The 13,039-nt window shown below is 39.7% G+C and overlaps 1 protein-coding gene across 2 annotated transcripts in view; it reads right to left on the bottom strand.

Moving 5' to 3' along the window:
• Positions 1-5,317: 5,317 nt before the first annotated feature.
• Positions 5,318-13,039, bottom strand: part of LOC124132287 — a 35,156-nt gene continuing 27,434 nt past the window's right edge. For both annotated transcript variants that reach the window (XM_046496140.2, XM_046496139.2), the window contains exons 2-3: positions 6,511-6,660; positions 5,318-6,076 (exon numbers count right to left, since the gene is read on the bottom strand). In XM_046496140.2, coding sequence (XP_046352096.1) covers positions 5,753-6,076; positions 6,511-6,603 — 417 coding nt within the window. In that variant the 5' untranslated portion in view covers positions 6,604-6,660 and the 3' untranslated portion in view covers positions 5,318-5,752. The remainder of the gene's footprint in view (positions 6,077-6,510; positions 6,661-13,039) is intronic.

The raw sequence follows: 13,039 nt of genomic DNA, 5'->3' as shown, positions 1-13,039 counted from the left end.
AATAATGGACATTTTGAAGCAGTAATACGGATATGACAGTTGAGCATACACCAGAACCATATGATATTACAAACGACAGGAATTTCAATGCAATGATGTTTTGTTAAAAAGACACACCCCGTCGGTTTCCCAAGTACCGTGACGAGTTACTTAAAGTTTAGCCACTTAAAGTTATATATATTTCGGATCTGAAGTCTATACATTTTCTATAGCAGTTTAGCATATCCTGAAGTAAGACCATTGTTTATTGAAAACCGCGAAAAGGAAACATTTGGCTTACGACCTGTAGAGTAGTTCATGTCAGTTAGGTACCGACCATTCGATCTTCTTGGGGAGCTGACATAAGTTCACCGCGGAACTTCGTACCAGTTGCCTTTCGGACACCTTGCATGTATGGATAAAAAGTAAGTTAACTAGAACTGTCGTATTGGGAATTAATGAAGGCATAACACCGCCCAAATGAAACAAAAAACAATTGCAATATGCCCAACAACATGTTGAAGTGGCCACGTGTACAATGTTTGATTGACATCAGTTAATTAGTTCAGAAGGAATTGTTCGAAAAGTTATTTTCTCCGGACAGACCGACACACAGACGGACACGTTGATTCCCTAAAAAACCCTAACTTCGTTGCGGCGGTACAATGAACTCATAATCTAAAGAAATGATATTCACGGGGGTTTTCAAAAGCTATTCATAAGTAGATATTTACTTATTTAGATGTTTGAGATCTGTAAATTACAAAATGGCGACTGTGAGACCATCTTTGATTTCTGAATGAGGTTATATTATTGGATGTTGTGCTGATCAAACACACAACTAGTTTTACAAACAGCACTTATAAATATGGGTAAATAGTCTTAAATAGGGTTAACTATCTAAATTGCGGCCAATCAGAGGACTCCAATCCGTTGCTATCGTAATTAAATGTGCTTTGTGAGCAAATATCTTTCTATCTAAATATCTTTTAACAAAATCGAACAACTAAATTTCGAACAATCAGATGCCTAGGTTACATGGTCATGATGGTAAGGCAACCTATTCGGTTTAGTCCTGAAATACAATGTACCTAAATACCAAATATTTGTGTTCTAACAGCATTGGCGTAAATCAAGTACTTTGCTGTATTCATATTGATAATAGGGTCTTGCGATAACAGGAGTGTTTTTAACTTCAGAAGATTTGGAATGATGTAAAATTTAGATTTTATGTAAATTTGCCTAAGATGGCTATAACCTGGACAAATCAACAAAAAGTGATATTCATTTTCGATATGGTTTAGGTTACCAACTTTCCATTTTTCTAAATTCACGAGTAATTTTGAAATGTCGTCCACGTTCAATTTCTAAAGTGGAAAAGTCAATGTGGTCCTGAATTTATTTACAGTTATACTACTCATATAGTTATCATATGAAATGGATGTTTTAAACTGTGCATAAGACATTTGGGGGCTTTCGGATAGATCACTATGCCAAACCTGAAAAAGTTATCTTTTAACCGCTGACGTAACATATTTTAAAGAAGGTTTTATTACCCCATGTTTGAAAATACTAGACCAAATCACCAAATCCTAATCTGAAAATAACAGTTTTAAGTTTCGTTACCCAATTTACGTGGCCTTGTTCATCGTACAACCGCAACATATTGTAATATTTTTGGGTAAACGAGATTCCTTCATATTGAAAAGGGCAAAGAGCATATTTCAAAACAGCAAACGACTGAATAGAACATCTGCCACACTCAGTTCTATGTCACTGAACCCCCAAATTTCAGCCCCGTATAACAGTATTGGTGTTATCAAATAATTTGAAGTAAAAGTGAGGCGAGCATGGTTTCAAGGAATGTTTACTGATTAACAGGACCATGAACACCTTTCTTGCCCGAATTGAAATATTATTTTAAGCATTCGACCTCTGTAATCTATTGCAAAAATACAAACCAAGATAACTGTATCAAGTAACTACCTCAACCGCATTTCCATCATAATACCATTTTTCATTACGTGATAAACCTGCCCCATTTTCGATAGATTGACTGACATTTCCCATTTACAACAGTAATCATGCAAGAACAACTTCATTTGAAAGTTGTTCACAGTATTGCAAAACACAATAAGGTCTTCCGAAAATAGAAGTAGAAAAATATGAACACCGAAACGACAGTTTTGTTCAATTTCAATAACTAATTCGTTTTTTAAAAAAATGAAACAAAAAGGGACAAAGCATACACCCTTGCCACACACCCATGAGGCAACTGAATGTACCATATAATCTGTTGTTTGAACGAACACAACTCTTTACATTACTGTACATGGATCGTAACATTTTACTTAGTTTAGCACTCAAACCATGTTTGTACAATAGCTGCAATAGATGAGGCTGAATGGAGAAACCAATAAATGCTGCATAAACGTTTCCTTATTTTCGTGAAAGATAACGCTGAATGACAGAGTTTAAAACAAAACAGTTATCAATAGTTGAATAACCTTTTCGAAACCTCGACTGACATTCAGATATTTTATAAAGTGTTGCAGCCTAATACACTTGTCTTCTGTTTATATAAGATATAAAGACTTTATAGCCTTATAATTATCAGGAACAGAGGCATCCTCTTTCTTATGCAGTGGGATAATTATCCCAGTAGCCCTACATTCAGGGACATTAAATGCTGTTAAAAATTATTTCTAAATTAGGTTATATAACAGCGGACGAATATTGAGATATTCACTACGAATGTCAAGACCAGCTGATTTATTATTTTTCTTGGGACTGATGCTTTCAAAATGTTCTGATCTGGTGATTGGGGAATCTAATATGTCAATTGTCAGTTCTTGCACATAACCTTGACATGTCACTTTGTCCTCCACCTCACCAAGATTATCCTGAATACCATCTGTTCAGATTACAGACGAGAAATAGTTCCCCAAGTCTTGTAAATCAATAGGGTTGGGGCGTTGCGGTCGTCCAGACACACGCTTTATTGTGTCCTAGACAACGTTTAGAGTCTCCAGCTGCTGCATTCTGTAGGTCACTCCTTTAACATACAGATTCTTCTTGATTCTACATAGTTATCTGTCTTCATTGCAAACTCTGTTATACTTCATTAGGTATGAGTTATCTTTAGTTTTTTTCTGAACGCATTTAAATAATGGCACCGTTCATCTGTTTTACAGAGACATTCATCATCATCATCATCATCATCGGGGAACAAGTCACTCGATGCTGAAACATAATCTATCACACTACACCATAAATGCCCAATAAATGTACAGTCACCGATTTGATAGTCAGTTCCGAATCTTCCATTCACGAGATATATGTTCAGAATTGAACACATTTCCAAAAGTATTTTTCCAAAGTTGTTTAGTACTTTTTCACATGAATATCTTTCCATCTCAAATCGTGTAAATAAAATCAACTAAGTAATCATTACTTTCAACATGGTGAATAACATCGTTCTACGCGTAGTCTAGCGTCACACCGGTTCTGCTACAATGGACCCGTGAAGATCCGGGGTAGAATAGGTCTTCAGCAACCCGTGCTTGCCGTAAAAGGCGACTGTGCTTGTCGTAAGAGGCAACAGACGGGATCGGGTAGTCAGGCTCGCTGACTTGGTTGATGAATGTCATCGTATCCCAAATTCGTGGATCGATGCTCATGATGTCAATCACTGGATTTTCTGGTCCAGACTCGATTATTTACAGATCGCCGTCATATAGCTGGAATACTGCTGAGTGCGGCGTTAAACAACAAACAAACAAATCCAAGAATGATAGAAACAGCTGGGTACTCTACCAGTATACTCACTAAAAAATACAGCGAAATCTCTACCCCATTTTGTCTATGCTTGTTATCATACCAGGTCGATCTCTCCGGTTGGATATATATAAATACACATACTGTATCTCTCCTGAAACCGAACATACTTTTATCAAACAGAATAGTAATAGCATTTTCTCCGTATCGAACATTAACAACATATCTCACCAATGAATATTTTATCAAAACCAGTATTCCTCCAGAATACCTCCCGAACTGAGACATTTTTATTTGTGGCTGGTGAACACAAAAGGTTATATTCTGGAAAAATGTCACTCAAGTAATTTTCTATTGACTATGTTTCTAATAAAGCAACAGTATCATGTTCAAATACAAAAGAAACAAAGCCAATATCGGACAGGTTGTTGGTTAAATCTTCTATATTCCTTGCAATGTAAGATATGCTTTTGCCTGTTGACTCGCTTTAACAGCCCTGGCCACCCGGTTATTACCCTGAGGCTGAGTTAACCTTCGACCTTGACGGCAGAACCCGCTCCTGATTCATAGCTGACGAAGTTCCACTTAAGTCGCGATCTGATGCTCATCACCTTCCAGAGTAGTAGCTGGCATGTCCTCAGTAACGAGCCAGCCATTCTTATAATAGCCCCTCTTATGGCGAAAAATGATTAACAACCAACTCCATCAACGCATTCCATCATACTAAGGATCAGAACTCATCAGCCACCCTTTGTAACTTGTACTAAACCTGGTATTGGTTTACCTACGTACTGTCAATACGTGACCAATACATTGTACATGTGGGGTTCCACATCAAACAGTATTCTCCTTCTATATCTATAACCTTCACCCCGTTATATTTATCAGTGTTTTTTTCTTGCTGAGGCATTATGAGAATGGGAAACACATTATGTCATCACTCAGGATCTCTGCAAAAAGATGGCGGAATAGCTACTACGTACACTCAGCTGCTACAGAAGAAGAGTTCATGCTGACGTATTTTTGTTTTGTAAAGTAAAACGACAATACTTAAGCGTTTAAGAGTGAGTGAGCTGGCTTTGCACGATGTTGAAGGTATGTCAAGGCTTGTCAGCCTAATATTTGAGGATAACCCATATGGGCAAAGATCGTACGTGCTGACTGATCAAGGAACACAATACTGTGAAAGCCGTTGGATCACCTCCTCTGTCGACGATGCGTTTCGGAAAATGTGGTTTATATCCACGTGAAACACTTACACAGCTATATCTTGTGACTAATGATTATATTTTGTTTTTATGCGTTTGCCCGATGTCTAATGATCTGTCGGACCGGTCATAATGTTAGGATTGTTCAAGTAACTGTTTGTGTTAGACCTGCAACGTGCTTAACATATTGTACCCATGTTGGAAATCAGCGTTTTAAATTACCAGGTTACCATATCAATCCCATCTTCTTTGACGCTATCGGTTGCATAATTTGCGATCTCTTTGTGTTCCAAGTAACCGGTGTTGTCTGTCGATTCCAGTTTTAGCCGTGAACACATAATATGAGGGCATCAAACCTTACTAAAATAGTGCTTTATTGTTGCGAACAATTCTGCGTGGATCTTCAGTTTTCTAAGTTTAGTCATGCCGACTATTCTAAACTTTGAGAATGCTTAAAAGTGTATAAAAAGTTAATTCAGCTTGGTCGATAAAGTATTCATTAATCAAAACTGATCAGAAAATTTACCCCACAGTTATCGTGCTAAAGCATTATTCTTTTCCCCACTATAATATTGAATAAACGGACACTTAATGTGGTCAAATATCGATATTTGTGAGAATGCTGATAATAACAGTTCATGCACAGTATTTTGTTGCATATTGCCATCAGTAAAACTTTGGCAGGAAAAGCTGATATCTACAGAAAGGGGTACAAAATGAAAATAGTTTTCAATTACTCCATTCCATGTTTCTTGCTGCACAGTCTTTCTCAATAAGGTCCACGTAATCTAACCAAACCGAGCAAACATGCCATAACCTATGGGGTCAAACTGCCTCTTCTGCGCCTCTGGTACGCGTTTGTATTGGCCTTGACGAACCATTGCCACTGCCAGCACCTGTTTGAGTAGGTCGGCGATGTTTCCGCCATCTATCGCCTTTTGAGCGTCCATCTGCCCTTTGTAACCCAACACACGGTACGGGTTGTATCGTTTTCCGAAACTTCCAAAGTTACTTGCGGCCTCGATGGGATCGAATATTCGTTTTGCGACAAGTTGATCTGACGATTCTTTGTCAGATAGGCCTGATTCTGAATCTGCAGAATACTCCTTGTCCTGTAAAGAACAACAATACATTACATAATGTGTTTGCGATATGCAAGAGGCGCTTTTGTAACTGAAATGGACCCATAAACTATGTTTGCGAAACATGATTAAGCACCAATCAGTGGGTATTGTGATTTTCCCAGTTAATCAGCCACTCACCGATACTTTCATATATATTTATGTTACGCTAGACAGGTTAAGACGGGACCATTATCCTTACTTGCCATGTTCAATATCGGTCATTTACTGTCCTCCATAGCCTGGTCAACCGCGAAATGCAATCTAGCTATATTATCAAAATCGGCCTGACAGGAATTGTGTGTTGCAGGCGGCTTTGGTTCCCTTATGGATCATCCGGGTTATCAGTATTCGAAAATAGCTTGACTTATAAGTTGTCTGGATGACTCCCCAACTCTGAGAGCAATTTATGCTTTATTACACACCTTTGCATCCAACATTGGATATCCCGCCACTGTGTTCACTAAGCATAATGCCGCCGCGCCGACCATCAGAGAATAAATAAAACTGAGACCCATTTTACTTTCTTGTTTGCTTCTTTGAACCTTCTGTTGGTTGTTTCGGTAGCTATTTGTCTGAAACACAGAAAAATAAAGACTCAAACAAAAGCTATTTAATTATCTTAAGGGCAATAGTATAATACCATATAAACATCCATTGCGAGAACGAAAGTTTTTTTTGTCTTAAAGCTCTCAGGAATAATCTTTGTCATTTTCCTTTACTTGAAAGATATGATCGGAAGTTTGGCGGTCGCTATAGTCTTGTATGAAATAGCTTAGCCACAGGCTTTTCATCTTTTTTAACCAACTGATAGAAAAGCGCTAAAAGCAACTGATAACAGCGATCTTTAGTTTCAAAGAGTACAATGACTTTTCGGCCATTCTACCTTTCAGGACACGACTTTGAAACGTGATAGTTTTAAATGGCTGATTACATACGCTTAAAGCCTGATTACTATGATGAAGGGGCTCTTTGATGTAAAACCTCAAGTCCATTGGTGTGAATTTAATTTGGACTCATTGTATCTCTCGTGAAAGATTGATATGCAATGCTCGTATCATGCTGTGCGTCGTGCAGATCTTACTGGATTGGAAATTTAATTATATACATTTCAAGTAACATATGCATTCCGATGGCCACAATATTGAATATACATTCCTTCATGCAAGTTTTAAAAAATTAATGCTCATAATATCACTGCAAAGCCGCTCGACACTCCAACACCCAAGCCAACAAAACTAGTTTGGGCCCACTTCTACTTAAACCCGAGTATTGAGAGACATAATATAACCTTAAAATGTGCACGTACAAAGAAGGAAGAATAATGTAATCTGTCGTGTCGTTTTAATTGGACTCCCCGATTCATAGAACTAAGGACATGGCATAGAATTTGGATACCATAAATATGTAATATTTGGACATCATGCCTAGACGTCCACTTAAAGCGACTTCAGGTGTCACGCGGGACCCTCGTGAACAGACAGTTTCAACACAACAATACTACAAAAGTACTACAAACGTGTCTGCCAGTATCGTGACAACAGAGGGTGACATAGACAGGTACAACATACCTACACTACAAACACGTCAGCCAGTGTCGAGACTGCGACAGAATTGCCTAGATAAGACACAGTGAAACACCAAGCAGTCATTAGACCAGTTTAAATGCAACCAGTGAACCATTATTCATTTTATGAAATTAATACAAAACAGAAATCAGAAATCAGTCATAATTTGTATAAAAAAATAAATGATAATTGTACGATAACTTTAGGGTACAACATTTCATCTGAAAAAAGATTGTCATTAAATGTTGTTTTAAATCTTTAAATGGAACCAGTGAAGAAGTATACTTGAAAAGATATCATACAGAACAGAGCACACTATTACTGTCCATGTAATCAGAAGAAATGTCAGAGGCAACAGGGTGTTAGGGTCATCCCAATATGGGTCGGCTTATTATAACTTTATTCCTATTGTTTCCAACATCAAACTAAAAACTTTCTTGAATTGAGACATGTAGCGATGTCGGGGCTAATCAAATTCTGCCACGAAGGGGAAGTCACATTTGAGAACCCTTCACACGAGACATAACTAAACAGACAACACCTGCTGATTCTGCTAAACTTTCCCCGATGATCAACACCGAGACGTTTGTTCACAATAAGAAAAGGTATGGTGATTACTGAAGTTAACGAATGGTGTTAAATATTGCCTTCTTCCAAATATCTGACGCCACGAAGCCCTACAGACTCTATATTCAATAATGTAAGGCAGCACCTGCGGCGACTTGTGGTTTATGGCCAAGTTAAGACACGTTCTCTGTAACTACATGTAATTAGACACACACTTATTAGACATTGTTATTGTCCTTTTAAAGAGATTATGTGAGTTCCTTTCTCGCTGTAACTTAAGCTCTTAAGTGGTAAGGCGGATAATATGATTAGCTACGATTGGCTAACTCCCAATACTGAAACAGATGTCTTCTGAGATGCTACACCCTGTTGTTGCATGTACGTCGCGATGTATCAGCGCTTCATCGTCTTGTAGCTCTCCAATATAGACATTAAATGTTTGGACAATGTTCATCATATTCAAACATTATTCAGATATTATAACTCTCTAATCAATGTTCAATCTTAGTTTTGTTTCTGTCCGCGTGTGAAGTGTTCAACTCGTGTGGTTTTGTGGCATACAGCACCACAGGGTATGTTTTGGAGTTTGCTGCCCTGTCTGTGGAACCAACATTTATGTCGAGGAGATATGTTTAAAAAATATACGTCGATTTATGATATATATATATACTACGCTGCCGACGTTAATAGTTAACTAGTTATCATTACCCGTGACTAAAAGATAACATCGATTGATTTGTATTGATCCCAAATCGGCTTGTTTACCCACAGGAACCCGGAGAGTAAAGTTGCACAGAGACAGTGAGTTAAGCCATTCGTATGAGGGACTCGTGTTCTCTTTAGACTGCTGATTTGTACCTTTGCTTCCGCTATACACCTTTATACATCAATCGCCACACTCAATCGAGAAAAAAAATTTTGTTCAGTATGATAAAGTTGAAAGCTCCACACCTTTCTCACATCATTGACGAAATGGACAAACTGGAAAGTTTTAGTCGATGTAATAACATTGTTCTTCATGGGGAGGGAAGCAGAAGGTGAAGAAATCGATGGCTTGCAAGGGACAGGTCATATCAATCTTTAATGATCATGTAACTTTTAAACCTACAATCATCTGACGTTGTCCGTGACCATCGTCCTGGCACAAACCATCATAATGCAGAGGACCATACCTTAATATACAATTATCAAGATTCCATGTATCAGACGAATCTGAAGCGACTTGACAACACGTCAAATGAACTGGGAAATGTTGCTACTTTAAGAACGGGAGTAGACAAAGCCTGGTGAACCTACGACCCGGACATTTTACTCTCCGCGGGAAACATCGCCAAGGTGACGCGCTGTTGCAAGCAGCAAAGTCAGAAGTGGAATATCGTCGTATAGTTCACTCCTGAAAGATAGAGGCCGAGGTCCGTATAATGTACTAACGGTAAAAAGTAACTATGCCACGTGAAATGTGGTGTAAGTGTTCAACAACATATACTGAGTCAAATTAAAAACTTCACAATTTTTAAAAGTAACCCCATATATGATATACAACGGACAAATGTATCAGAGAAGGTAATTTTTAATCATTAATGTCCAAAGAAGGATTCTAATTAACGGTGGTTACCATAATTTGTTCTAAGCACCTACGGTATTCGGTAATAACATTAACAGTTTAAATCATAAGTCCCAAGCACGAGAATCTGATGGCACACAAGTTCAGTAGCGTGTATGGCCACCATGTGCGTTGACAACTGCCACACAACGCCTCCGCATGGACCTTGTGATGCTTGTGAACACATGATTGGGAAGACGACGCCACTGTTGCTGCAAAATGGTGCCAAGATCTTGCAAATTCTGTGGTTGGTTCTGGAGAGTGCGCAGACTTCTGCCAAGAGCATCCCAGACGTGTTCGATGGGATTGAGGTCGGGAGACCTTGACGGCCAGTCCATGACGTTGACTTCCGCATTCTGAAGGACATTCCTTGTCAAAATTGCTGTGTGGGGTCTGGCATTGTCGTGTTGGAAGATCAAACCGGGTCTATGTGCTGCCATAAAAGGCAGAAGTTCTGGTTCTGGTGACAAGAAGCCTGGAACGTGCATTGCCACAGAAAGCACCCCACACCATGACACTTCCGGCCCGCAGTATGGCCGTCGTGCTTGAAGGTGAGCAGTTCTCAGACGGTTTCGAACAGTTTGCGCACTCAGTCTACCCCTAGACAGTTCATTTTTTGTTGATGTAGCCGTCAAAAATCGGTTACGGAGATGACGTAAGACAATCTGACGATCCTCTGCATGTGACGTCACACGTGGTCGACCTGGCCGAGGGCGATCAGCGGTGGTACCCGTTTGCTGGAGACGCGTCTGCACATTTGAAAGGCAAGGCACGACAAATGGCCGTAAAGTCTTTTGTTTTCTTGTGTTTTTCTTTTTTTATTAATGCCTGCTAACAAGTATGGCTGAAAACACGTGCGGTATTATGGCCACGTGACCAGTTGCACGTGAAAAACCACTTTTGCCACTATAGTGCTGTGCACATCGTTTTGATCGATTCACCTGCACAAAAACGGGTGTTATCTGAAGACAATACGTGGCCATAACTGTTTAAATACACAATAAGGGCCCACAATGATAACTGGTCAAAATGTTAAAATTTTAGGATTGTGAAGTTTTTAATTTGGTTCAGTATATTTAGTCATTCGTCTGATCAATGTTTTATCATTGCCAGAACCCTTACTTGGTAACAGGAGACAGAGATACTAAATTAACTAAGGTCATCATCGGGTGTGGCAACCATTTACGTTGCTACCGGCGAGATAGCGGCGCATTGTTGTTCCAAATGGCAACTGGCCCAGCTGCGCTGGTGTTGCAGACTGCTTTTAGGTAGTGTCGTAGGCATCCTTCTATCTCATCCCAGACTTGTTCTATGGAGGAGAGGTCTGGACAAACAGTCGGCCTTAAGAAATCTGTTACAAATCGTGCAACTTGTTGGCAGCATTTTACTCCTGCAACGTGACGTTACGTCTCTTCTTTTCAACACATTATTGAACATGATCTCGAACGATGTCGTCCCGGTAGCATGCGCAACTTAAAATGCCATTTACGATGATGAGCTGTGTTCTCCTATGAGTTGTGATGCAACCGCATACAATTACACTTCCACCACAAACTGACGACGTTGAGTGAAGCAAGCGTTGCGAAAACCTTCTACTAAACGCCTTCAGACCCTTGCACGACAATTAGAGCCGTCCAGATGAAAACTGGACTCATCTGTGAACAGTACACTGTCGGAGTCTTGTCGCCTGACGGTGACGTGGAAGCAAAATTGATGTCGGGGCCATACTATTCTGATCTCAGAACGTAATTTTTATAGCTCTTCGCTCTTCCGACGGTTCCTCCTATACATCAGATTTAATAATTTATAATATGTTTACACTAATATATTTATACGTCAAACATGCTATTTCTCAACACACAACGTATGTTTATTGCGGAAACCAGCGGAGGGGCAGGTTACGCTCACCTTACGCGAACACCCGGTATAATCACTGTTTGATAGTAATTCGCAAACACATGCTCTTGACAAGAGTCGGAATCGTACACTTAGCTATGAATTATTGAAAGCGTTTCGTCGCTTTTATTTCGATGAAATGAATTGTTAAATATTAAGCTCTATTTTTATAAGTAAACATTTGTATTCATATTAATGTGTGTGTTTGAATTATAATCATCTTTGACTTTCTCTTTGACTTTTACACTGTTTGCTAAAGATATACATCATCTTTACCCCGAACCTCATTTCTTAGCAAATATACTTCACTCCTATTACTGTTCAAACATTTTTTTTTATGCACGAGTTCATGCCCCCGCATTTAGTTGTGATATGTATTCCATCCGCTGCGAGTATTAATAGAATCACATATGTTATAACGATATGACCGTAAGATTCTTGTAAGGCCTAATATTAAAGCGTTTGCGTAAACCTACCTATAATTCTAACCAAAGGGTTAGAAAAACCGTGTTCATAAAAATAGTGTGTGCACTCGTGAAAAACATCACATCACGTACACGTAGGGCGTGTTGCAAACCAAGAATCGCTTTGAGTAAGCAAGTTAATCGTTCACCTCGGGGTCTGCTTGGTTGCCCTGCTCTAATGAAGAACGTAACAGAAGAGGCCCGATGACAAGACGATGCATTTATGACTACTTTGTAGACGTGGAGCAGACTGTGGATGGTGACATGTTAGCTGCTTTAGCCAATTTCCCAGTTGATCCAGTCAAGAATTTCTTGTTCCGATGTCAAACTCAGCCCCCATTTTTGATTGAGAACGAAGCGACCTCAGCCAGCGATTGTTGCGCTTGCAAGCGGCTGAAAGTTAGCGAAAAGTTGTAAGGCGAATCGCTGTACATCGCTTGCAAGCATTTGGCGGGAGGGTATTGTTGACGTCATTCGACTCTTATTGTGACGTAAGGTCGGAATGACTGATCCCCTTCGCGACATCACGGCAACAACACTCCAACACCACTCATCCCCTCCGCCCAATAATGGCAACAATCATCCAGCACCACTCATCCCCTCCTCCCCATCACAGCAACAAGACCCCAACACTACTCATCCCCTCCTCACCATCACGGCAACAACCCTACAACACCACTCCCCCCTCCGCCCCATCACAGCAACAACCCTCCAGCACCACTCATCCCCTCCGCCCTATCACAGCAACAAGACTCCAACACCACTCATCCCCTCCGTCCCATCACAGCAACAAGACTCCAACACCACTTATCCCCTCCGCCCGATCACAGAAAGAAGACTCCAACACCACTAATCA

The sequence above is a fragment of the Haliotis rufescens genome, unplaced genomic scaffold, assembly GCF_023055435.1.
Source record: "Haliotis rufescens isolate VD_foot unplaced genomic scaffold, xgHalRufe1.0.p SCAF_13, whole genome shotgun sequence".
Lineage (NCBI taxonomy): Eukaryota > Metazoa > Mollusca > Gastropoda > Lepetellida > Haliotidae > Haliotis > Haliotis rufescens.
This window is presented reverse-complemented; position numbering and strand designations above follow the sequence as displayed.